This window comes from Hyalella azteca, unplaced genomic scaffold (assembly GCF_000764305.2).
Source record: "Hyalella azteca isolate HAZT.00-mixed unplaced genomic scaffold, Hazt_2.0.2 contig5114, whole genome shotgun sequence".
Taxonomy (NCBI): Eukaryota; Metazoa; Arthropoda; class Malacostraca; order Amphipoda; family Hyalellidae; genus Hyalella; species Hyalella azteca.
In genome coordinates this window covers 105,345-129,326 of record NW_025935314.1, presented here as the reverse complement: position 1 = coordinate 129,326, position 23,982 = coordinate 105,345, and the positions used below count along the sequence as shown (strand labels likewise).

Sequence of the window (23,982 nt, the reverse complement as noted above, 5' to 3'; positions counted from 1 at the left end):
CGCGGGGAAGTTTTTTAATGGAAATTGTGACGTATGGATATGACCAATTATTCTTCTTGGCGTTTCTGGTGAATTATTTGTTGTACATAATGAATGGACATTCATGTTAAACATGTGCCAACGTATATGCAATCCTGTTTTTTTTTGTACTTTTTGGGCGCCGAGCAAAATGTCGGGGAATAGCGATGATTGATTTCTGAATTGTGTAACCTAACCAAATAATTCCAAGCGACTAGTCATGACTTCATCGCGAAATTCAGACTTCCTATTGTTTTTTTTCCTTATTTATAGTAATGAACCACAAGTAACATCTACCATTTTCTCATTATTTTTATTTGTATTTATATTGCAGAACCACAAATGTGCTATATTTTTTCATTCTTCTATTTATATTTTCACAGTGCAGAACTACAAGTATGGTTCTATTACTAGGACTGAACTAGAAGAGAAGTGCTAGCGTGACTGAAACTATAGGTAGGAAAGCAAGATGCCTACGAATGTTTTGTTCACTGGATGAGGCTTCTTTTGGATCTCTTAAATTATAATCTACTGATTATTGTTATGTTAAGCCTGTCTTCGATGTATTTTGTCTACGAGCAGGACATGTTTCTTAATTATTTTGGTTTAACTATGCCACGCCGGCGTGGGTAAAGTATTTGGTATTTGATATACTCTCATCTCCAGCTTGAACCGCCTGCCAGTAGATGAATGAAATGTGATACTCGTAAATAATTTTACAATTATCTTTCTAAACGTGTGAATATAACGACTTTTTGTTATTCTTATTAAGATGATGTTCCTCGTTCTGAAATAAGTTATACGAAGTTGGAAACTTTGGAACTGTAGAATTTTGGACTTTCGTATTTTGAAATTCACACCATGTTGATACGTTTTAAAATTCTAGTTAAACTCTTCCTTCCATTCAGTAAGTATTATTTAACTTTAAGTGCTGAAATTGTCGGCAATTATTCTATTTTCAGCTACAAATATAAAGATTAAACCGTCAGTAAATTGTGTTTTTGAAGCGCGTGCGCTTTTGAAAATTAAATTATTTCTATTCTAAGTTTAGGATTTCTGTGTTCCTTCCTGTAGTTGTTAGAATTTTTCAGGTTATTTACTCTATTTTTGACGAATTTCAAGCAACTTCATCACTTCTAAATCGAATTTGTAAAGCTTTTAGGCCATTTGAAACTGTATAATTTTCTCGCGTTTGAACGAGCGTCGAGAGTGCCCTTTATTCTATTTGTTTAGGAGTTTGTTTTGTCTTTCGATTATCAGCTTCTTTGAGTATTAGTTCGATGTTTTCTACACTGAACACTTTGAAGTCCTAGTCTCCTAGTTAGGCTATTTATTTCAGCGTGCACTTTAAGTACTTTAATTATGACCTCCACCCTCAGCCCGCGGTACCAACGAAGTGCAATTCATTGACGCCTATGAAACGTTGTCGTAATCTTGATTTGTTTTAAGCGTCGTTAATATACGCGCGTTCTTCTGGAAGCTTACGCCAGCCGGTTACTTTAAGCGTATGATGGTAAATTTTTGCGCATGATAGTTACTTCTTACGTCGGTTGGTTATTACTTACGTCTGCTGGTTACTACTTAAACCTGCTGATCACTTTTTACATGTGCTGGTTAATACTTACGGCTGCTGGTTATTACTTACGTCTACTGGTTGCTGGTTCTATGTCCGTGAATGCGGCCAGAAATGTTGTGTTCACAAGTGAACTTAGTTCGTAGTCCTAATAATTTTGTGGAAACAAGCGAAAAAGTTTTCATGTACCGAGAAATTTGTTGAACCTCCGAAGCCAATACGATGAATATTCTTGATATCAATGTAACGTTTCGGGCCACTCACTGAACGTAGGTAATAAGAATGTTGGAATTTGTAATGAAAATCAACATCGACAAATTTCATTCAGGTTCCATTTTTCCGTTTCGTGCATTTGATGATCTACTAGAACACTCGAAAATTAAGTGGGACTTAATTTGGACAATATTACCTAATCATTTTTCAGAGTGACGAGTTGATGTGTGTAGTTGAACTCCACTCTTACGATTGATATCTTCAATCACGCGTTTCATCGGTGCTTAAAAAATCACAAGGTTTGTACTAAGGGATTTGAAACAAGGAAATAATGGCAACGTTTGTGCCCTGATAAAAAGCAACCTTCTCAAACATTTCTATAATTTGAACATTTATATTTAATGTTGCTTCGAACAAAGGCAGAAAAATAACGTGGAAACCATGCTGACAATCGATCAAATAAAATACCATATGATCTTCAAATGAGTTACTTAGATAAATTCCCTTCATTTATGTCTCATTCCTTGCTTATAATTATCTATTGTGACGCCATTAACCTCACAAATTGTACTTAAATGTTGTATTTATTGAGTTAAATCTGATGACAATTACGGGTCAGTCGACACAAGGGTGCGACCATGAGTATTACTGTTACAACCGCAACTATTAATGCTACAACTCAGTGAATGTGCGAGATCAATAAATACTATGTTGGATACCCAGCACATTAATGCAATCCTACCGAATAATAACATGTCATTTTTTTATTTGCCGGTTCTCTATTTTTTTCCTGTATTTACTTCGTTAATTAGCAAATTTTGCGTTAGTTTTGAACTATGATGACAAATTAACGATTTAATATTGAAGCTCCATCGAGAATTTTGAGAGGTTTTATTTTAGGTTTATATTTATAAAAACAATATTTAAGGTTATTTGGCATAGCCCTTGATATAAACATTTTTTGCTGACTGTGATAAACTACAGCGGTATTGGAAACGTTCATTTTTATATGACTTGCATATTGGCAGAAAGTATCTCAAGGTTTTAAGGTGCATTTATAATAATCTTGACGAGCGAGGAATCGTGGAAGTTGATGGTTGTAACAAATGATGGAACTTTTTACGCGCTGCATGACTTTTTTGTTACAAATGAGGGAAAAAAAACTCGATCGTTGTTACCGTGTACATAAATTAATATTTTTCTTAAATCTGTGTTTTCTGATTTGATTCGCAGTGGAAATATGGCGAGAATATTTATGTGCTCAAGATGATGACATGGACTTGGACTAGCGCAGCTTTATTTGTAATAATTGGCTAAAAATAAATAGCCATTTACTGACTAAGAAAGCTTAGCTTGCAATGCTGTTATGTGAAGTCTTTTAATTGCTGGACAATTCGTATAGTTGACATTGTATTTACTTGACGTTTTGTAATGCCAATATCATGAGAGCGTCTCCTGTAGATTATATTATAAGTCTTCGTTCAACTTAGAAAGTTTCGTGAGAAATGCGCTGCTCGAACAATTTGTATGGTTAATATGTAAATATATTATAATTTTAGACGCTAAAATGCTCTGTAACTTGATTAGCTATCCAAATAAATATTGAAGGAAGTTATAATTTTCTTACGCCATTTGTGAATATTGAACTTGTAGAGTGGAAAGTTCAGTTTAAATGTTCATAATCAACACGTGAATGTGTCATATCGAATTATTAATTCGTCATATTATTATTTCAGTGTATATATATAATCATCAATACTAATTTTTTTCATGCATTTACTATCACAAATTCTTTCATTATTCAAAGTGTACGATTTGAATACGGCTGCGAATAGTAGATTTTATATCAGTCGGAAAATCATACAAAGTAGGTTCACAGCAATCATGTAGTCCTTGAACAATGCTACTAGCATATTTATATGAACTAAAACTATCATCTTAGCTTAGAAAAACTGACCTTTCAAACCTCAAACTGAACAAAATGTAACATCGGCAACATATCTACATGAAAAGCTGTGCGTTCGGAATTCATGATTGAAAATTTATTAAATTGTGAAAAATTCGTCAAGGTTTCAGATAAGAGACAAAGTTATGGCCAATTAATTTATAATTTGATATAATGTGAGTGAATCTATTCTGAACCTATAATAATATTACGTAAAAAGTCAATAATAGTTTCTTAAACAAAGTCTTTCAATGATGTAGAATATCAAATGAAATGTAATTTCGAAGTCTGTTGCAAATAGTTACCTGAAACACTGAGACACCCGTCTTCCCATTTAAGTCTGCATGTAAATACACAGCATTACACATTTACACAATGCCTGTTTAAAACTAAAACAAACTCTCTACGCAAGTCGAAAAAATTTGTCATAAAATTCTACGCAGGCAAGCAGAGAATAATCGTTTCAAGTTCGATGTGTCTTTTTTCCAAGGCCGTTAATATGCCGTTTTTTATGCAGTCATTGTTATGAACAAATAAAAATTTCAAAAGACTCGTTTGTTGTAAAAAAATAATGTCTGGCATGCCTCGTACCTGTATTTATCATATGAATCTGGTGCGCGATGTGGCTAAGGTAAGACATACCTAAAAAAAATACAATGCAAACAAAGAGCTTGTCCGCGATAATAATGCTTAGCAAACGAATTACAAATCCGAGTTTTGTCAACACATGATGATAGACGTGAAGTGGCAATCGGTTTTAAAGATATTTGTTATTGATTCTACTTTTAACGGGAGGCAAGATGTCGGCTGTGACAAGATAACGGCTGTGCTAATTGGCCCGATAAGAAGACAAGATAACGGCTGTGCTAATTGGCCAGATAAGAAGACAAGATAACGGCTGTTCTAAATGAGATTGGGAAGCGACCCACACGAAACTGAACAACAAATGACGGGCAAAAAGTACAACAATGCAGAGAAATGCCGAGCACCAAAATTTCACAATAAATAATGAAAAACCTCAACATATAGCATATGTAAGCTATTAAGCTGAAACAAGACGCCCAGAAGCAGCTGAAATAAAAAGACACCACCGAAAAATAGTAACGAAATATCTTAGCATAAAATGAAATATGTGCGATGAAATATTTCGTTTATGGCAACTCTTGAAATATCATCACATCAATGCAAACTTTTGGTTACAACTTTTCGAAAATAAATAATAAAATTTACAAATAAAATTCAAAATCAATCATTTATTATAAAATAACATTTCTTTTTTTTTCACGGCAGAAATTGTTTTGAAGTATTGCAATATATTAACAACTAATCATCTACAAGAAGCGAGTTCAGATCTACAATAGATTCAGAAGAAAGATTTGAACTTATAATATTACAATTAGGCACATTGATCGGAAGCAGCTGTACGTATTAACGAATTTTACTGCTAAGAATCTATTCTATCTACACGCTACAGAGGGAAAAATTAACTAAACTGGTCATTATGAGTAAATATAGACGGTAAAATCAGTGGTTAAAATAACTAAGGCAATCTAAGAGCACATTCACTACAACACTCAGAAAAACTGAGGGGTAATTGTCCAAATTATACGGCGATCTCTTGCCGGGGCAAACTCAGTCAGAATGACATATTCAAGAGCAAAAGTGCATCGCAATTTAGACAAGTTTCATTTATTTCTCTGGGTGTACTTTCACGTGAAAGCGAACAACGTATTAAAGTTGCCGATCTCTTACGAAATAGTTTGATATAAATGTGTCTTTATTTATATGACTGATGTTATTCATTACGATCTGCCACCACAACAACTGACCTGCCACCACCACAACTGACATGCCACCACTACAAATGACCTGCCACCACCACAAATGACCTGCCACCACCACAACTGACATGCCACCACTAGACCTGCCACCACCACAACTGACCTGCCACCACTACAACTGACTTGCCACCACTACAACTGACCTGCCACCACAACAACTTAACACCAAATTACGCATCAGAAGAACTTCTTTTGGAAGAATAAATCGCTAATAATTAATATAATAATAATAACAATGCATATTAATAACCAATAAAATGAAGATAATTTAGGCTTCGTATTTGAAGAGTTCATTCAACATCTGTCCAGTTTTTCACAGGCACCATTCATTTGGTTAACAATCCAATGAAGATACTATAAAATGACAATAATTATAATTATTATGGGTGATTAATGAATCGCCCATAAATAACAATAGTGACTTACATTTAATCTATCCTGACAATAACATTAACCAGATTCTGAAATAATCGTCAAACATAATCAGGCCAAAAAGAGACGAAAACGAAAAAACAATTCAACAGATAGTAAGAAATTTCGTCTGAAAATTTAACTAGAGGGACGTTCTTTAGTGGTATAAAAATCAGTCCAATACACCGAAACTAAGATTCATCAACAAAACGATTAAATATTACACATTATCAACAAAACCATCTGATATTATACGATTCCCAGGAGAGCAGCATATGAATTAATTACAAGGCTGCCATTACGAAACATAAAAGGAGTGCTGATATGATACATATTATTACATATTACACTATACGATTACGATATAGTAACACCGACTCCTTTGAGACAATGAATGCTGTTGAACAAACGGGTTGAAGATACAGAAAAAGCCCCAGAAAATGAAGAACTTATTATGAATTATGCATTTTTATACGGCATCCATATATGTACTGTAAATACAGCTTTCGAATATGGAGGTAATATTATTTTAAAGTAAGTGATACTTCTCTCACAATAATCATCATTGGCAATTATAGAGACTAAACACACTTCATTGAAATACAACTGATATCACGTCGAAATAAGTAGACAATATACTTGAAATGTGTCTGGACAATGAGGTTCATCACACAACATCTGAGCAGATCTTTTGTGATTATATTTTTATATACTATAATATAGATCGGAACAAGAAATCTAGTATGGGAAGAAATTAGCAATTAAGGCATTTTGCTGCTTGGTATAGATTTAATAAATTCAAATTAGAGGATGAAAAATGTTCTCAAAGTGCGCTGACTTCTTAGATTCATTTCCAAAGTGACGAAAAAAAAATTCCTCTAAAAAATATCAACGAAATTGAGCAGGTTGTGACTGAGCTAGTACATAGCAACTGAAAAAAAAACAGCGCCTCAATTGAAATTCAGAATAATATTTATTAAACCTAAGAAAATATTTATTAATGTTAAGAATAATATTCATGGCCGCTAAGCACAGAGTTCCAGCCTGATTGTCTTTTCTCTAGTAAACCTCTCCTCAATATCGTTACGTTCTCTCGTCAATTAATATCCAATCATTTTATACGATAAATATATCTATACTTTATTATTATCTACAATTACCTTATCAAAAACTTCAACAATTCATTTGAGACAGAAACAAGTCCCAGTCGATCTGTAATGGGCACTTTAATCCTACTTTGACGCTAAGTTTTGTAACACACATCAAGATAATTTCGATGCTATCTTGTGATAAGATTTAAGTAATCTTTCCCATATAATGACTAGCGAAGTGGCAATAATTGGAGTATAATTATGATTTATTTACATGAGTATGAATATCTTATCATCGATTTCCGTATCAAGTTCAAAGCATTGCAACTTATGATCATTTTTCATGTAGTGATTGATACCGAGAATATACTTCCTTTCAATTCTCTCAGAGCAGGTACATGTAAAAGGTATAAGGCACGTCATTATATTTGTTCTATTCAAGTTCCAGTAAATAATATTTTGTTGGGACATTTTTATGCTTCACACATTACCAAAAAGTCATAACAATTATTACATCGATCAACGATCCACAACAAACTGAGCATTATTCGTTTGAGAACAAAATATCAATATAATACATAGAAATCAGATCTGTAGTTGACAATAATACACTTTTCATAATCAACATCAACAATATTATAATGTATACTTGACTAATTACCACAGATGAATATTCCCGTAAATTTCATTCTCATATTTACTAATTTGTGCATAATATTGTAAATCTTTTCGACATATTTACTGCCTACTAACGAGATTTTTCTTCAACTTTTCAGCTCATTTTATGTATTAATTCTGAATAGCTTATATTTTTTATTCAAGTTATAGTTTTTCTCTTATACTACAAGATTAGATTGTGGCCCAGCACTATATTTCTTTGATATTGCTATAGAAAATAACTATTGGCTGCCTAACAATTTCAAGTTTTGCTGCCTTAAAAAAGCCTTCATAATATGTGACTAAAAGGCATATTCAGAGTCAAAAAGTTCTGGTGTTAAATTAAACTCGAGACTAGTACTAATAAACTGATTATTCCTAATAAATTTGCTTTTAAAATTATTTAAAATCCAGAGCCACCGTAATCCATGTCGTCTTTTCGCGAAATTCGCAAACGGTAGAAACCTCACCAGTTTTTCCTCACTATCACCATGAACCAAAACCACAAAACTCCCTTTCACAACAGCCGAGACAGAAACCACTGCTTGGAATTAGCTAAGTCAAGATCAAAATCACTGCATCAGTTGTTGCGCGTAAGACCACGCACAAATCGCTGCATGGATCCGTGATCCATGGTTGAGGATCGAGGTCTGTGGGGTGCGGTACGACCTGTATCCTCCGTGGATGTCGACGTGTTACTGTCCCGTGTGGTCGAGGTGTTACTGTCCCGTGTGGTTGAGGTGTTACTGTCCCGTGTGAAGTATGAGTGGATGTTGAAAGGTGGAAAGATGGAGTCGGTCTCCCCTTTAGCCTTGGTTGGTGAGAGAGAAGTGTGGGACCTGAGCGGACCGGCGTCTGGTGAAAGGGATTTGTGGTGAGACGAGGAACTTTGGCGAGTCTCTGATGGTTTGGCGGCCGAGGAGGCAAGTCGGTCACCTGAACAGAGATAATTTATAATAATAATATTAAGTATTATATATGAGTATTATCGACTAAAAAAACTGCGCTGCAACTTCTCCACGCGCCAACATTTCTTCTCGCTTCGAGTCACCGACATGTGGAAGTCACCGACTTCTCGCTTCGAATCACCGACATGTGGAACAGCCTCCCCGATGACATCGTTGGCGCTCCAAGTATGAACGCGTTCAAGAACAGACTAGATAAAGCTATGGAAAAATATATGTTCAGATTTGAGATGCCTAGCATCATATCGAACCCGGTGGAAGTCTAGTAGCTACTTCAAACTATCGTCAGTCATGAAAAGATCCGGTCAAATGAAACGATATTAGATCTTCTGTGAACAAGGCACGAAAAGGAAAAGATTCGGCAACAGGTCACATCAGGCCTACACTGCAGCGCCGAGATCACTATGTTATGTTATGTTATCAGTATTACCGATAAAAAAGAAAATAATTAATAATAATTATTGAAAACGATTATTATAATTAGATAATAGATAATAATTAAAATGATTAACAATAACCGTTGTTCTTTTTAGCGCATTTTCTCTTTTAGGGGAAAAAGGCGCTATTGTGCTCGCCATGTCCGTCCGTCCGTCCGTCTGTCTGTCTGTCCGTCCGTGACTTCACGTTTTCGTCGACGAGAAATGGCGTGCTCTATCACTCACTGCAGTGAGTACCAAGTTATATTTTTTGTCAGAGGGGGCGACTGATATGATCTACCTGTAATGTCAGTCCCCCCGTAATGATCTACGTGTTTAAGTCAAGCAATAAAATTTTGAGATCTATAAATTGTAAATAGATAGTACTTTCTCTACATGTCATCTCATTTTTATTTCTGTTATCTTCGATTTTAGTTCTAATGTCCTCAAGTTTAGGTGAATTGTTTGAATGTGAATTTTAGGTTACTAATTGCTTGTACCTGTGTTCTAGGTTTTGAACTGACGATGGAGCTGGACTCCGAAACGTTTTCTCTTATAAGAAGTGGTGAAATTTCTGACTATTTTCTTTGCTTTTAAATTCCTGGTAAATTTGCGACTTAAGCAGCCAAGTGATTTTAATACTTATATCTTGAGATAATGAACAGTCATTGCTTTATATTGTTCGTTTCTGAAAAGTAGGACTGACTTGGGCAACGGTTATGATTTTTTGAAACAAAGTTTTAAAAATAGCATATTTCAGTTAAATAATTTTTTTCCACTTTTATGTTTCGTATTCCGAGTGGTACCTGGTTTCAAGATGATGCTGATAATACCACACTCAGTTTAATAGCTTCTGATGGCCTGGTATTACCACTCAGTGTCACTATCAACCAGATTGCCTGGTTTTATATCCTACTTTCACTATTAACCTGGTCGCCTGCTTTTAATTTCTAGTGTCACTATTAACCGGATTGCCTACTTCCATTTTCTAGTGTCATCATTGACCCACTGGCCTGCCTGGTTTCATCATCTACTGTCACTATTACACTGACTACACCTAGTTTCACATACCACCTAGTTTCACATGCCTAGTTTTACATACCACCTAGTGTCACATACCACCTAGTATGACCATTCACCTGGTTTACTAGCAACATTACTGCCAAGCAGCGTAGCAGCGTTGACGTGCACGCTCGTCTCAGGCGACCTCGTCGTCTGGTCACAGGCGGAGGCGGAGGCGGGGCGAGGCTTGCAGCTCTCAGACTCGATCTTAGCGAGCTCCTTGCGACCCAGCGGCTGCAGGGAAATGTAATTAAATATTAAAATAAAATATTAAAATTAAAATATTAAAATTAAATATTATATATTAAACTTAAATATTAAAATTAAAATATTAAATTAAATATTAAATTAGCGGCGGCAGGGATAATTGCATTTAATTATTCACGGGGCAATTCAATTATAATGCATTTAGGTTTACACAGGTCATGTGAGCAAAAAAATATGTGTGTTTATATGGGTTATGTGATAGACTCTGGTAATACCTGTGTGAACGATGAACATCGTTCACTAATGTGCCTTATTCGATTGATGCGATCATGTGTTCTCATATGCATTTTTGTTCATTCTGGCGAAATTATTTTATTACGTCTGGCGAAGCCGCGCCAGTGACATGTGAGTCAGACCTATAGCAGTTGGAACTGTCTAGTACCAGGTCAGGTCTGAGCGTCTGTGCGTCAGGTAGTCAGTCGTGTTCTGCCAGCCCTACAGTGAGGTTCATACCTGAACCCGCTCAGCTCTGTTAACTAAGCATTCTTTGCTTAACGCTGGAGCTGTGGTTGTGCCGTGACTATTTAGTCTAACCTGCTATCGTTCGCCTATGCGAATTACTTTAACCTTAACTACGGGCATTAATGCTGTGCAATAGTAAATGGAATTGAACCAATTTGAACGTCTCTTAGAATAGTCATTTTAGTCGGAATTTCTGCTTCCCTTTACCATGTTTTACTGATTTTAAACAAAGTGATTCAATAAACTATTTTAAGTGTGCTTTGTCGTGATTATATACCACAGCCACTGAACCGGCTTTAACTGACGATGACTAGGAGATGTGAACGGCATTGTAGGTTAGAATTTAGATGAATGAGCACAGTTGCCTGGAATTTATTCATATATTGTCCTGGCCTATGAGCGGTGAGCATTCGATCCTGATTGTGAATTACAAGCCTAACGTTTAGATTGGCTTGTAGTAGCTCTGGCCGGTGACACCTGTGGCTAATGGCCGCTACTAGTGGTCACCTGTGGCTAATGGCCGCCACTAGTGGTCACCTATGGCTAATGGCCGCCACTAACGGTCACTTGTAGCTAATGACCGCCACTAGCGGTCACCTGTAGCTAATGGCTGCCACTAGTTGTCACCTGTGGCTAATGACCACCACTAGTGGTCACCTAAGGTTAATGGCCGCCACTAGTGGTCACCTGTGGCTAATGACCGCCACTAGTGGCCCCCTGCGGCTATTGGCCGCCACTAGTGGCCCCCTGCGGCTATTGGCCGCCACTAGTGGTCACCTGTGGCTAATGGCCGCCACTATTGGTCACCTGCGGCTAATGACCGCCACTACTGGTCACCTGTGGCGAGTTTGAGTGGCAAGGAAGGTAGCGCTGGAGACCAGGTGCCACAGCGGAGCCGAAGTCAGGGTTTGTGGCGACGCCACTACGCCACAGCTGCTCCACCAGCTGCTTCAGGTTGCCGCGCTCCACCTCCAGGAAGCGAACACGAACCTCCAGGTGGTGCTGGCTCTGCTGCAGCAGCTGCAACAACGGTTAAAGTTGGTAAATATCACTATTTATATCGTATTTATGTTAATGTATATATATCATATTTATAGTATATATTATTTTTTCAGATTTATAATAAATGTTATTTATATCGTATTTATAGTTAATGTTATTTATATCGTATTTATAGTAAATGTTATTTATATCAGATTTATAGTAAATATTGTTTATATCAATTTTTAGTAAATGTTATTTATATCAGATTTATAGTATATATTATTTGTATCATATTTACAGTAAATGTTATTTATATCAGATTTATAGTAAATATTATTTATATCAGTATAAATAATATTAGAATATGTGAATTATTTTTTTCGTCGTAATAGCTGCCTTTCCATGCGTAGTGTGTTGTTAAATATCAGAATTATTTATAGTTTAATATATGGATTATCCTTATATTATATTCTGTTTTCATATATAAATATATGAAATTTTTTCAAACACACTTGTTTCAGTAAGTATTTATTAAAAAGGCGTATATACGAAGTTACTAATAATCACCATCACCAAACACCTCGATTTTCATCCCGAAAATGAAAAGCCAACCAACTTTTCTATAAGATAAGCAAACTTTGCTGGAAACCGCGCCAAAATCTATAAAAGCAGGCACCTGATTGGACGACTTTAGTCTATAAACACAGGCACCTGATTGGATAACTCGAATTAATAACGCAGGCACCTGATTGGATCACTAGACTTAATTGGCACCTGATTGGACGACTTTAGTCTATAAACACAGGCACCTGATTGGATAAATCGAATAAATAACGCAGGCACCTGATTGGATAACTCGAATTAATAACGCAGGCACCTGATTGGATCACTAAACTTAATTGGCACCTGATTGGACGACTCGAGCGCCCGTTTCTGCGCCTGCGCCTGCTGCAGCTGCTCGGCCAGGTCGAGGTTCTGCCTCTTAAGGGCGCGGCGCTCCTGCTTGAGTTTGGTGACGCTGTGGTGCTGACGCTGGGGCGTCACGCTCAGCTCCTCTCTCAGCACTTGGTACTCTACTTCGTACGCTGATAGTTCTTCACTCAAGTTCAGCTCAAATGCCTGGAGAAAATAATTACTTATTTATGTGTAGAAAGTTCCTCACGGAGAATTTATTTTTGTAATTTAAAGTATTCTTCACTCAGGTTCAGCTCGAATGCCTGGGGAAAATATTATATTTTTTCACTCAGGTTCAGATCAATTGCCTGGAGAAAATAATTACTAAATTTATGTGTAGAAAGTTCCTCACCAGGAATTATTGTTGAAATAAAGTTATCTAAACCAGGCTTCTAACGTTGAAAAAAGTTGTTGCAATAAAAAATTAACTAGTAATCAACGTTATTGTTCTCACTTGCCTGGCGGGTAGACTATTATAATATTTAGAGCTATAATTATCATGTTATTGCAGAGTGAGCTGAGGTCAAATAATGTAAATAAAATAGAATCGGTAGAGCCTACATAACAACTTAACCTTTTAACAGCTGTGCAATAACGCACACGGGAATGAAAACTAGGGCTGAAAACGTGCATCAAGATCCCTCTCGTAAAAAGCTCCTATCATATAAATTCCCCTCGAATATACGGAAAAAAATTAAATAAGAGTCCAATTAAATAGCTAATCTTAACATGCTGTGCTTCAGTTATCCGCCTGCAGTCGTATATAACGGGATGGTTCTTATGCCGTCTTTCGCACCATTATTGACAGAAATTGAGCTCCAGTATCATCTAGTCTTGCAACCTTGCACCCTTGAAAGTCTATTTCGAGGCGCGCGCGACTTTGTCGGGCTCTACCGAAAAGTTAACTTATTGTCCTATCTCCTCCTATAATTTTAAAGCTACAACAATGAGACATAGATATACCATTCGATTCGCAAAAGAAAGATCTACAGTTCGTGCTACGCGTTTTTCTAATTTCGTAATAGTTCGGATTTTATTGCGCAAAAAGGGGAGTGGTAGAGGGGTAAAATCGAATAATTTCCAAAAATTTATGAAAAATGTCCCACACCCACAAAAATAATTTAAAAAACGCGTACAATGAATTATAGATATGGTCTTTACGCATCAAATGAAATGTGTCTCGATGTTGTAACTTGAAAATCCTAGGAGGAGATAGATTTCTACGGTACCTCGTTTTTGGTCTTTTCTAAGAATTTCACGTTTTCTTTCATTTTTTCGAAAAATTCACATGAACAAAAAGGTCTTAGAATTCTGTTTTATATATACGTACCAAGTTTCAAAGTGATCCATCAGTAAATTACCAAGATAAAATTTGGGTAGACGCTCCCCTTAACAAAGATTATATTTATATTAAGCAACTAACTTGATCGAATATTAGCGGGAGGCTCTCTAGCGGGACGCGCGGCAGCTCCTGCTTGAGGTAGCGCATGATGTCCTCGAACCCGTCACAAGCCAGCAACATCTCCTCGTGCTGACGCAGGAGAACCAAACTGACGCGGAACACCGCCTCCAGACCCTCCAGGAACAGCAGGTCTGGAGAACAGCGGTGCAAAGTCAGTCAATGGAGCACTAAACTGACGCGGAACACTGCCTCCAGGCCCTCCAGGAACAGCAGGTCTGGGGGCGGGAACACCGTATGAACATGTACTATCAGGTGACAATGTTGATACCATTCGTCCCTGGATATTTCCTCATTGATATCTTTCTTGTTGAAAGATAATCTCCTTCACTTCGATATGTTCATAAACATTTCCTTATTAGCCCTTCCCTGTTCATCAAGTCACGCCCTTGGTGACGTCGGATAGCGAAGCTATATAAGCTCTGTCTCAAGCGATAAACTTCGGTCTCGAGCGATTATAAATAATAAATAATAATCAGTCTTGGGCGAGGACCGCCGTCGGAATAACCTTTGCTCCTGTCCATGTCAAACAGGACAGTAACGCTAGCTAAACGTTTGAGTGGAAGATACAGTCTATACTTATTCATTTTAACTGGACGCCGAAGACATCAATGTTAAAGCTCCAACTTATGAGCTTAGATTATCCTAAACTGTAAGCCGAACTATAATCCTACAAGTATATTATATAATAGTTTACGCTGTTCCTCTATATCCTCGGATCCCGCTACAATAGAACCACCCTCAGGTCATACTAATTTACCATTCATATAAGAGGTGCATAGAAAAGCAATATCTTACAGTACGGGGCAGCGGGGCTTAGTGAGGGCCATGAACACCATGTGAATATATTAATTATTCCATTAACACAATAGGAAGATATAAGGCATTCCATTAACACCATATGAACTTTTAAAGTATAACGTCTAATAAAGTATTAAGAAAATGGCAGTGAGCACAAAAATCACGCGGGACACTGCCTGCAGGCTTTCCAGGAACAGCAGATCTGTGGGGGGCAGAGGTGATTAGTGAACGTGCCAAAGAACACCATTATATTATATCTATATTTATCTCTATATTATATCTTTATCTCTTTAATTTATAATGAATTAGATAATAATATTTCTCACCGTAGAGCCGCACGACAAAATGCAGCGGGAAGGTTGAGGCGAACAAAGTGAGGAACCACGGCGCAGCGTACAGCTGAGGACTGATCTCGTTACTCTCGAAGTGGTTGTACACTCGTACTAACTTGTCGTGTACCAACCGCGACAACTGGTACATTTGTACCTGAAATTTACATTTGTGCCAGAAATGTGACGTATAATGTCATCTGGTACATTTGTACCAGAAATGTGGGTACAATGGTGATGTGGCAGCTAGTACATCAGCACCAGGAATGAAGGGACTAATTCATAATAGTCACTAATTTTCTATAGTTTCTCACAGTCAATAGTATTAACAATCAAACTCTAACAATTAAAGAAAAATCGCCCTAGAAACTATCAATGAAAACTGCCAAAGACGATTTAGCCAATATTCACTTATTCAGTGCACATAAAAAATCTCCATTAAAAAACTGCCATGTTTCGCATATAATGCCTTTTATGAGTGAGCCAAGTATTAATACATAGAAATATCAGCAAAATTTCGATTAATTAAAAGTTGGTAGGATATTGAAAATGAACGAAATATCAGGAAATTAAAGATGACCGATATATGAAGAAATGAAAAGTGGCAAAAATAGCAAAAATTTAAGAGCTGCTAAATATAAAAGTGAGTAATAATTTATGTTTGGGGATATGAGTAATAATTCTAATAAGTAAGGTAATATGAAGAAAATGTATAATAATTTATGATTAGTAAGGAAATATGAAGAAAGTGTGTAATAAATTATAATGAGTAAGGAAATCTGAAGACAATGTGTAATAAATTATGATGAGTAAGGAAATATGAAGAAAATGTAAAATAAATTATGATGAGTATGCAAATCTACCATCGCAGTACAAGTAACAATGTCAGACATGTAGCAGGAACATATAATCAGAGTACCATAAGGAAATATGAAGAAAATGCGTAATAAATTATGATGAGTTATGAAATATGAAGAAAATCTGTAAAAATTACAACTAGGAAGGATAATATGACGAAAGATATAAGTAATAAATCACCTGAAGACCGTCGAGATCCTGCCTGAACTGCCGCCGTACGCCCGCCACGTACATGAGATGCTTGAGCAACTCGTACGCCGTCTCCTCGTTAACCTGGCAGTTAGTACAGACACAATATAATTCAATTAAAATATGAGTTAGATGAGTACTATGATGGAGTAAAAGAGTTAGTAATATGGGGGTAAATGAATTATTAATATGGAGTAAATGAGTTAGTAATGTGGAGTAAATGGAGTTAATTTGAACTAATAGAGTAAATATGAATTATATGAGTACAATGATGGAGTAAATGAGTTAGTAATATGGGGGTAAATGAGTTAGTAATATGGATTAAATGAGTTAGTAATGTGGAGTAAATGGAGTTACTTTGAACTAATAGAGTAAATATGGGCTAGAGGAGTAGTAATTTACTATGCAAACTAATAAGAACAAAATTTGGGGTGCGATGCAAAAACAAAGAGACAATATTATGAGAACTAATAAGAAAAGAAATGCTAGGAATAAAATAATGAGATATAAAAAGCTTTATGCTTGCTGTACTTCTAATAAAGACTACACGGCGGCAGACTAAATTACAATTAAAGTATCCAATTGCACTAAGGAGCTTTCACGGACAAATTTTTATTCTAAGTTATAATTGTCCTATAAATATATTCACTTAACACGCAAACACAGTACATTCTAGAAAAGGTTTAAGAGAATAAGGCTAGATGTTTCATTTATAATCATTGATATACATAATTATACTGCAATTACAGTTAATATATTTACAGTTCAATTGCATGGAAAACTTTTAATGCATTAAACGACTCTTAATTAGCCATTTTAAAAATTAAAAAACAGCCTATCAGAGGTTCGACAAGCCTAAGCGATGAATTCTGTATAGTGTTTTGGAGAATGTGTAGACCCTCTTATTATTCTGGGTGTAGACCCACGTATTATTCTGTGTGTAGACCCTCGTATTATTCTGGGTGTGTGTAGACCTACTTATTATTCTGGGTGTAGACCCACTCATTATTCTGGGTGTAGACCCTCGTATTATTCTGTGTGTAGACCCTCGTATTATTCTGGGTGTGTGTAGACCCACTTATTACTCTGGGTGTAGACCCACGTATTATTCTGGGTCTACACCCTCTTGGTGTAGACCCCACTTATTATTCTGGGTGTAGACCCCACTTATTATTCTGGGTGTAGACCCCACTTATTATTCTGGGTGTAGACCCACTTATTATTCTGGGTGTAGACCCCACTTATTATTCTGGGTGTAGACTCCACTTACAGAGGTGGGCAGTAGTGCGCTACATGTAGCGGCCGCTACATTTTCAGTAGCGGTAGCGGCGCTACATTTAAAGTGATGTAGCGGTAGCGGCCGCTACATTTCAAAGTAGCGCTGCCCAGCTCTGCCCACTTATTATTCTGGGTGTAGACCCGCGTATTACTCTGAGTGTAACAATGACGTGTGAAGGCAGGGACTGACGTGCATAAGAAGGATGCCGGCGACGAAGCTAAGTCCCTGGCAGTATCCTACGTCCTCGTCCAGCAGAGAGTAGGCCTTCAGGAGGTTAAATAGGCCTAGCTGGCCTGGCCCCAGTGTGCGGGTGAAGTACGGATGCTGGGGGAACGTGCGACCTGCATACCACAAATGAATCATTGATATTATTCATATTATTAGGTAATGAATAACATTCATAAATATTATAATGTTACGACAAGTGTTTTTTTTATTAAAATCTGCATTATTAATAAATATTCACATTATTATGTTACGAATAAAATTCGTAAATATCATAATGGTATATATGCATATTACTACGGATACTCTAATTTGATGGTATAGGTTTTAATATCTGCTTATTAGATTACAAATTGAGTGTACTTATATTCTACGATTGTCGAAATAACGATGGAGCTTGACTACGAAGCGTTTTCGTTTTATATAAATATGGTGAAATTTTGTGTCATCTCTCTTTTAATACATCTGCTAATGTGTTAATGTGAATAAGGCGTAGAACTTATTATAGGAGCTACTCATAGTAATTTATACCGTACTATTGGCCTCGTGTATAGACACAGGCTGAATCAAGTATTCCTTAACAACAACTGTAGAGAAACAGAATAAGCAGCACAAATGAAGTATTTGATAACAATAAACAAAAATATACAGAACAAATGACATAAATGAAGCACTTTAAAGAAACGTAAATGAAGTATTTCGTGTTCCTAAACGCAGAAGCAAATAACAATGCAAAGTACTGAGCCATGTACCGAGGTCGATGAGTATGGCGTGCTGCTGGGAAGTTAGTCCCTGGATCATGTGCTGGTAAGGCTTGTGGAAACAGTGCTGCTAAAGTATTTTATGATCCTAAACATATAAGCAGATAACAATGCTAAGTATTGGGCCATGTACCGAGGTCGATGAGTATGGCATGTTGCTGGGAAGTTAGTCCCTGTATCATGTGCTGGTAAGGCTTGTGGAAACAGTGCGGCACCACGGGGAGGCGGAGCGAGGGGCGGGGCTGCAGCATCATCAGATGCCAGATGTCGCCACGCAGAGCCTTCGGTACTCCTGCACATGTACAATCTAAATGTAAATGTAAAAATATTGAATGTAAATGTAAAGCACATGATATATATTACTGTTATTTTAAGCATTTAGGTACTTCTGTACAGTCAGGAAAATCGGTACTCCTGCACAATGTGAATGTAGACTGTAAATGTAAAAATGTTGAATGTAAAGCACACGATATAAATTAGTGTTATTTTTAGCATTTAGGTACTTTGGTACAGTGGGGAAATAATGTAAATTTTAGTTTATATGGGCACAGGCTAACCGTGTAATAGGTAAATTGGTCTGAATGCTTATTGTTTTCAAACCCTACAGAACAATAAAAATATACAGATCAATTTTAGCTCAATAACGCAATAGGATAACAATTTGTTTCTTCTTCAATAAAACCAAGTGAACATTGAGGAATCGTGAACTTTGAAATGGTTCAATAGCAAATTCAATGCGTGAGTTATAATGGGGTTCAAACATTTCACTGAGAATTTGGGCTTTTGGAAACGTACGTAAAAACGGGCTAGAACGTAGACGGAGCACGTTAAAACTTCTCTATGGTAATACGAGTAAAAGATAAGGCGAATTTTATTGAGTCAACTGAGATCTTAACTCGAGAGTTTCAGTTGAGGGACCATTAACTGAGATGTTGACATAGGCTTTGACTGAGATGTTTAGAGACTTACAGTGGTGAGAACAAGAGAAGTATACTGAGATGTTTGCTAGTGAGTTTTAGTTGAGCGAATAATAAGAGTTGACTGCGATGTTACAATATGACATGCAGTTGTGAGAGTCTGAGCTGCCAATTTCTGACCCTGTCAATCATCAGTCTCTGACCCTGCCTGACGCTCGCCTTGAGTATGCACGGAATTGACCCCACCAGTCTCTAACCCCGGCCCTGACCGCCTCAGTCTCTGACCCCGGCCCTGACCCCACCAGTCTCTGACCCCGGCCCTGACCCCACCAGTCTCTGACCCCGGCCCTGACCGCCTCAGTCTCTGACCCCGGCCCTGGCCGCCTCAGTCTCTGACCCCGGCCCTGACCGCCTCAGTCTCTGACCCCGGCCCTGACCCCACCAGTCTCTGACCCAGGCCCTGACCCCACCAGTCTCTGACCCCAGCCCTGACCCCACCAGTCTCTGACCCCGCCAGTCTCTGACCCCGGCCCTGATCCCACCAGTCTCTGACCCCATCAGTCTCTGACCCCAGCCCTGACCCCGCCAGTCTCTGACCCTCTGACCCCGACCCTGACCGCCTCAGTCTATGACCCCGGCCCTAACCCTGCCTGACGCCCGCCCTGAGTATAGACGGGTCTGACCCCGCAAGTCCCTGAACCCCCCCTCCAGTCTCTGACCCTGTAAATCATCAGTCTCTGACCCTGCCTGACGCCGGCCCTGAGAATGGACTGGTCTGACCCCCAAGTCCCTGACCCCCCAGTCTCTGACCCTGCCTGACGCCGGCCCTGAGTATGGACTGGTCGAGCCTGGCGTGTGGACGGGACAGCACGAGGCGCCAGGTGTGGACGGCCTCCTCCTCCAGCGGCTCCTCGTCGTAGCTCAGACACACGCGCTGCAGCTCCAGCTCTTCCTCCAGCTCTGCTCCAGGTGATTAGGATTAGTGATGAGGTGATTACAGGTTAATGAGTATTCCTTGACTGGTTAATGAGAGGTGCTTACAGGTTAACGAAAGGTGCTTACATGCCCACTCCCCAAGGTGTACCCACTCGCCCCACTCACCCCGACGTGTTCGTATCTCCTGCTCCAGCCTCGTCAGCAGCATCTGCCGGAACACGGCCCTCATCCAGACGACGCGCAGCTCCTGCCACGTCCTGCGCACCGGCGCGCCCTTCGTCGCCGCCACGTCCTCGTCGTCGTCGTCGTCGGCGACCTCTTCGTCTGGACAATGAATTACGAATCGAACGGTATATGTCTCATCGCTGTAGCTTCAAAACTCTAGGAGGAGATAGGTTTTCCGTGACAATAAGTGTGAATGTTCAGGAGAGCGCGACAAAGTCCCGCGCGCACTGCAATATGCGCTCAATGTAGCATAGATACCAAACTAAACTTTTCTGGAACTTGATTCCACTCAAGGATGGTGGGAGAGACTACATGCGCACCTCCCCGTACAACGCCCGAAGGCACACTGAGCTACACCTCACAAAAACACTGTATTTGTAGTGCTGGGCAGCGAATTAGCTCCTATGTAATTACTGAAAGAACTCTTCCTCCCCGCCCCCCTTTCATGATCTGTCGTGAACGCATAAATCAACGTACAGAGATGGTAATGGTACCGTTGGATAGGGCAGAATGTCAGCTTTAAGACGAGACTAAAAACCGGAAAAGCCAAATCCGAAAACTTTAGGGTAGACGCCCCCCTTAATTCTGCTGATTATGTATAAATCCTCTCACTGTTTATGTATAAATGTAGAGTATAACAACAGTAACAACGTCTTCTACAGTCAAGTTCAGAGAAAATTCATACAATATGAGAGAAATTGAACAAAAAATAAAAATGTCATTGCATGTGGGAAAATAAAATGTTTAATTGAAGATAAAAACCATCACATAAAGTGGGACAAAACCCACCAGGTTTGAGTGGGGTTATAACCCGCTGCAGGATGGCGTGTCTGAAGGAGGGTGATGAAGGAGGCTTGAGGGCACCATCACCACCACCACCATCGTCACCGCCATCATCATCGTCATCATCACCACTTGCAGCCTCGTCAGGGGTCACCCGCCCCCCTGTGGGCGACCCCACCTTCAGGAAACTGCGGAAAAAACAGCGTTAATTTATTAATTTAAACGTAATTTACATAATTCAATCAACGTTAATTGTGCGTTAATTGGGTAATTCAAACGTTAATTGTGAGTCAATATGCTAATTTAAGCGTTAATTGGTGGGTCAATTAGTTAATTCAAACAACGTTAATTGTGCGTTAATTAGTTAATTCAAACAACGTTTTTTATGCATCAATTAATCAATTCAAACAACGTTAATTTTGCTTTTGTTTTTGGGCGACGAAGCGATCTTATTTAAACCAATGCAAAAACACATCATTTAAATCAATAGTATTTCTATTCCATATTAAACTTTAGCAATTAGTAAAATATCTACTACTTAAATGAGTGACACTATAACGGGTAGGCAGAATTACATCATAATTGAAGATACCAAGTTACATAATGAATATTAAATCACATAATTTAATCTAAACTAATGAATATTAAATTACATAATTTGATCTAAAGAAAGTAAACATAAAATCTTGTTAGACAGAATTACATCATAATTGAAGATACCAAGTTACATAATCAAAATTAAATTACATAATTTAATCTAAAGTAAACATGTTACTGACATGTTCATCTTAGGCCTGGTCATGCGGTTCTCAGGAATGTTTTCTTTCTCCTCGTCTTCTTGGTGTGGTGCTGAACCTCCGTACACTTCCTTAGCCACTCTCCTGTTATGCAATGTTCTCATTAGTTCTATTTAATTCACTCCTTACAATTTATTTATTATCTTTACTCAATTTACTCCTTATAATTCATTTAAACTTCATACTAGCTTTATTTAATTCATTCCGTACAAATTATTTAATATTCATATTAGCTTTACTTAATTCACTTCTTACATACGAAAAAAAATTAATTTTCATGTCAAAGCTCATTGTTTCATTCCCATCATCCTCATTACAGGCATTTAATATTCATATTAGTTCTAATTAATTTAAAAAATAGCAATTTATTTAATATTCCTATAAGCTTTACTTAATTCACTCTTTACAATTTATTTAACATTCATATCAGTTACATTTTTATTCACTAATTACAATTTGCTAACCTGGACATCTTGATGGGTTCTTTCTTAGCCCCATGGAGCGACTCCAGAGCCTCCATTTCTGGGGACAAACTCCTGAGCTGGTAATCCTTGGAGCTTTCTGGAGACACCGAGATTCTTGGAGAGGGAACTTGGGGCGGCTTCATATTTCCAGTTGGGGCTGGTGTAGCATTTGGGGAAATTTTTAATCCAGATGAAACTTGTTTCCCCTCAGCAGCGACAGTTGATTTCCCCGACAAAGATTTTTCTTCCCCAAGCGTCGATTTTCCCACGGGTGAATTTCCTACGGATGATTTTCCCACGGATGAATTTCCCACGGAAGACTTTCCCACGGATGAATTTCCCACGGGTGATTTTCCCACAGGAAAAGGGATATTTCCAGGCGTGGGGATATCGCTAACGCTGAGTTGGTTGGGGGTGAGAACCCCTCGGGTATGGGGAACAGGTTTCTGCTGTCGTGCCAGGAATTCCCTCCTCATGGTATCCCCACCGACAGCAGAGACCGTCAGAGATCGAGGACGATGAGAGCTCATGGTCAGCGACGATGAGGTCTTGCCTAGTGGCGAGTCGCTGACATTCTCGACTCGTACTTGCTGATGAGATAAATAAAAATAATACAAAAGTTACGACGAAAATAATAATTATTGTTCGCTGACATTCTCGACTCGTACTTGCTGATGAGATAAATAAAAACAATGTAAACGTTTGCAAGAAAATAATAATTATTGGTCGCTGACATTCTCGACTCGCACTTGCTGATGAAATAAATAAAAATAATGTAAAAGTTTGCAAGAAAATAATAATTATTGGTCGCTGACACTCTCAACTCGCACTTGCTGATAAGATAAATAAAAATAATGCAAAAGTTTGCAACAAAATAATAATTATTGGTCGCTGGCATTCTCAACTCGCACTTGCTGATGAGATAAATGAAAAAAATGCAAAAGTTTGCAAGAAAATAATACATTATTTGAGACTTCTAAGTAGATAGCATACATCACAACACGCACCCCGGATACATTAAGGAAACACTGATACATTAAAGATACAAAGTTACATCAAAGATACCTCAAATACATTAAAGATACAAGGGTACATTAAAG

At 37.9% G+C, this 23,982-nt stretch overlaps 1 protein-coding gene across 1 annotated transcript in view; it reads right to left on the bottom strand.

The window, feature by feature from the left end:
• Positions 1–3,022: 3,022 nt before the first annotated feature.
• LOC108675467 overlaps positions 3,023–23,982 on the bottom strand; it is a 39,263-nt gene continuing 18,303 nt past the window's right edge. Inside the window, exons 16-30 of the mRNA XM_047880285.1 lie at positions 22,883–23,472; positions 22,401–22,502; positions 21,628–21,809; positions 20,779–20,937; positions 20,488–20,637; positions 18,894–19,052; positions 17,964–18,115; positions 16,487–16,579; positions 15,446–15,605; positions 14,283–14,452; positions 12,812–13,024; positions 11,759–11,941; positions 10,270–10,426; positions 5,674–8,685; positions 3,023–5,578 (exon numbers count right to left, since the gene is read on the bottom strand). Coding sequence (XP_047736241.1) covers positions 8,330–8,685; positions 10,270–10,426; positions 11,759–11,941; positions 12,812–13,024; positions 14,283–14,452; positions 15,446–15,605; positions 16,487–16,579; positions 17,964–18,115; positions 18,894–19,052; positions 20,488–20,637; positions 20,779–20,937; positions 21,628–21,809; positions 22,401–22,502; positions 22,883–23,472 — 2,826 coding nt within the window. The 3' untranslated portion in view covers positions 3,023–5,578; positions 5,674–8,329. The remainder of the gene's footprint in view (positions 5,579–5,673; positions 8,686–10,269; positions 10,427–11,758; positions 11,942–12,811; positions 13,025–14,282; positions 14,453–15,445; positions 15,606–16,486; positions 16,580–17,963; positions 18,116–18,893; positions 19,053–20,487; positions 20,638–20,778; positions 20,938–21,627; positions 21,810–22,400; positions 22,503–22,882; positions 23,473–23,982) is intronic.